Source organism: Sinocyclocheilus grahami, unplaced genomic scaffold (assembly GCF_001515645.1).
Source record: "Sinocyclocheilus grahami isolate Dianchi unplaced genomic scaffold, SAMN03320097.WGS_v1.1 scaffold662.1, whole genome shotgun sequence".
Classification (NCBI taxonomy): Eukaryota; Metazoa; Chordata; class Actinopteri; order Cypriniformes; family Cyprinidae; genus Sinocyclocheilus; species Sinocyclocheilus grahami.
The window spans coordinates 553,244-556,286 of record NW_015505841.1 but is presented as its reverse complement, the minus strand read 5'-3'; the positions used below and the strand labels follow the sequence as shown (position 1 = coordinate 556,286).

Below are 3,043 nucleotides of genomic sequence, written 5' to 3'. Positions count from 1 at the left end.
TATATTATTATTATTATTTTATTATTTTTTATTTTTTTGAATAACCTGTTCGATTTGGACAATTTAATGAGTAACATATCATTGCTCACAAGTGGTTGCAGCACTGCATGAAAACTACCAAACAAGGCTCATTGGAAATACATGACTCTGTCGACATTATGCAAAACCAACATATCAGTGTTGCGCAACCTGAGTAACAGATTTTAGGTTTTGCAGAAATGTAGGCAATGTCACATATTTACACCTCAGTTTGAAAACTACACAGCACACTTTTATTGTCCAAACTAACAGCTCTCTTTCTGGTCACAACAGGAAGGCCCATTTGATCTTGAGACGAATGGATCGGATCAGTCTGTTCTGTCGCTCGCTGCTCCGCAGTGGCTTCATCCAAAGCCGAACAGAGAGTGTGCCGTACATGCTGTGTCACAATGATGACACGAGACCAGGCGGCACTTTATGGCACAGTTCACTTCACGAAACCCAGCTTGCCTGCCTGGAGAAAGTCATATCAGTGCAACGCAACATATACGGAAAGTCAAAATTACGATGAGACCGGAGACGTTTGGACTCGACCTTCTCTGTTTATGGTCTCCAGCTTGGCTGTTGTTTTTCTAAATCTAAATGACTTTGAGACTGTGAGAGGAGTTTTTTTTTGTTTGTTTCTTTTTTTTTTTTTTCCAAATACAGCGAGCCTCGGATAGGAAAAAAATATTATTATTATTATTATTACTATTATTATTTCTCTTGTAAGGACATCAGTTTTGGTCAAAAGACTGAACTACTGAAGGATTATTTACGAATGTAAGAATTTAACTGCATGGTGCTGCAGAACTCCATACCAGGTTCCCTGATACTCATTTTGCAAACATATCTCTTGGAATACCTAGCCCAGCAAGATGAAGACATGATCTCTCTGTGGTTTTCCTTCTTTTATATTCAACCCTTTTTGACATCAATTCTATGAATCTTTTTTATAGTTTTGCCACAGTTAATTGAGAAAACTATCTAAGAATATTGTCAGGGTCATAGTAAATGCTTTTGAGAACAAGTATAGTCCTGTCACGCATATAATCTTTAGCCAAAAGAATGTTCCTTTACAGTGTCCAAAGAAATGAAAGGGGGTATTGCTGGCCAATGAGACCAATAGATTTAATCAAAGTGAATAATCTAATGTATTTGGCAAAGGATTGTGGTACAAAAGAAAGCATTGTGCAGAGCCCTTCTGTAAATGATTGTCTGGGAACAAAGTGTTGTTAAAAATTCAGTTGGAATTGAACAAACTGTAAGAACTTAACCTCAACACATTTTCAGTAAGTGACTATATGCCATGCTATATAAATTGTGATAGTTAAATATGCTATTGTAAATACAACTGTAAATGCAGTATGTAATAAGTGAATATGATTTTTTGTGTCTGTGGGGGGAGGGGGGTCTATTAAATATGTATATAGAATCTCAAGACGTTTTCTCCATTTTATCTGAAAAATATGTGAAGAATCAATTAAATTGAGGAAACTCCTGTTCCCTATCTGTCGGTCACTACGAGTTATGTCGAACGACATATGGGGTCTCACTTGGGAGGCCAATCATCTCTGAGTTTAAGAGAAAACGTTAATGAAAATTGGCTAGTTGATTTTGCATGCTGAGCCACTCCCCGTGCTTACAGGTATATAAGGCGACAGCACGCATCCACTCATTAGATTTTTGCTTCGGAGCCGAGTAGTACGTGGTCTTCATTGCTACAAAGCCATTTCATCTGTGCAAGAGGTTGTTCCTGTTTGGTGTTATGGCGCGTTAGAGCGGTGTCCCTGTTGCAGCGATTCCCCTCGGCGCTTCAGCTAAAAGAGCAGTTTCCTTTTCCTTTTTCCCCTCTCACTCCTCCTGCAGCGCAGGTCCCATGCATCTGCCGGGTGATTCTGCTGTGCCATCTCACGGTGGTCCCAGCGTGTCATTTGGTGTGGGTGACCAGAGGATGAGATGATGATTGCAGCATTGGGGGATGGGCTATCGACCTCTGAGGATGAAGATTAGACGGGGCTGCCCCCATTGGACCCAGAGCTGTTGGCCATGCTTGCCCGGGCAGCCGTGAGCATTGGGTTGGAGGTGACTACACCGCCCAGCCCTGAGCGCTTGCGGCTAGATGATTGGTTTCTCGGCGCAGAGCATGGCTCACAACCGCGTTCTGCTCCAGTTCCTTTCTTCCCGGAGGTGCATGAAGAGGTGACAAAGTCGTGGATGGCCCCTTTTACGACCAGAAGCCGCTTGTCTCCCTCTTCCATCCTCACTACCCTCGATGGCGGGCAGCTAGGGGGTACGTTAACATTCTCCAGGTGAGAAAGCGGTTGTGGTGTACCTGCCACTTCGAGGAATTGTCCGCATCTCCTGTCCAAAGCCTGTAAGCTGTCGTCAGCTCGCCAAGGCGCTAAAACAAATGCACGAGGGTAGCACTGACCCGAGGTTGCTGCAGGAGCTGCGAAAGTCACTGCGCGGTCCCTCGGGAAGGCGATGTCCACTCTGGTGGTCCAGGAACGCCATCTCTGGCTCAACCTGGCTGAAATGAGAGATGTTGACAAAGTACGCTTTCTCGATGCTCCCATCTCCCAGGCTGGCCTGTTCGGCGACACTGTCAAGGACTTTGCCCAGCAGTTCTCGGCAGTGCATAAGCAGACTGAGGCCATCCAGCACATCCTGCCCTGACGTGATCCTCCAGCTGCCACTGTTCCGTCACGGGCCATGCCTCAGCCTGCTCGTCGCCGTGGGCGCTATCCTGCGTCCTCCACTCCGGCTCCACCCCACGCTGAGACAACGTCGAGGCTGGCGTGTCGAGCCCCACGCAGCAGAGCGGTGCCCACCCCGTGTTGCACCCAGCTGCTAAGTCCTCCAAGAAGACGACAAAGCGGCCCTGACATGGGCAACCCGGAGATGTGGGAGACTGCTCTTCAGGAGGTGGAGCGGTCAGCGCCGCTCCTTCCCCCAGAGGAGGGCCTGGTGGAGAATCCTTTGTTCCCTTTTCTTTTTGTTCCATCTCTGGCCAGTCCCTCCG

At 46.5% G+C, this 3,043-nt stretch overlaps 1 protein-coding gene across 1 annotated transcript in view; it reads left to right on the top strand.

Annotated features, from left to right (window-relative positions):
- LOC107558860 (astrotactin-2-like) overlaps nt 1–550 on the top strand; it is a 16,877-nt gene extending 16,327 nt beyond the window's left edge. The window contains exon 4 of the mRNA XM_016242550.1: nt 313–550. Coding sequence (XP_016098036.1) covers nt 313–550 — 238 coding nt within the window. The remainder of the gene's footprint in view (nt 1–312) is intronic.
- Nucleotides 551–3,043: the final 2,493 nt, after the last annotated feature.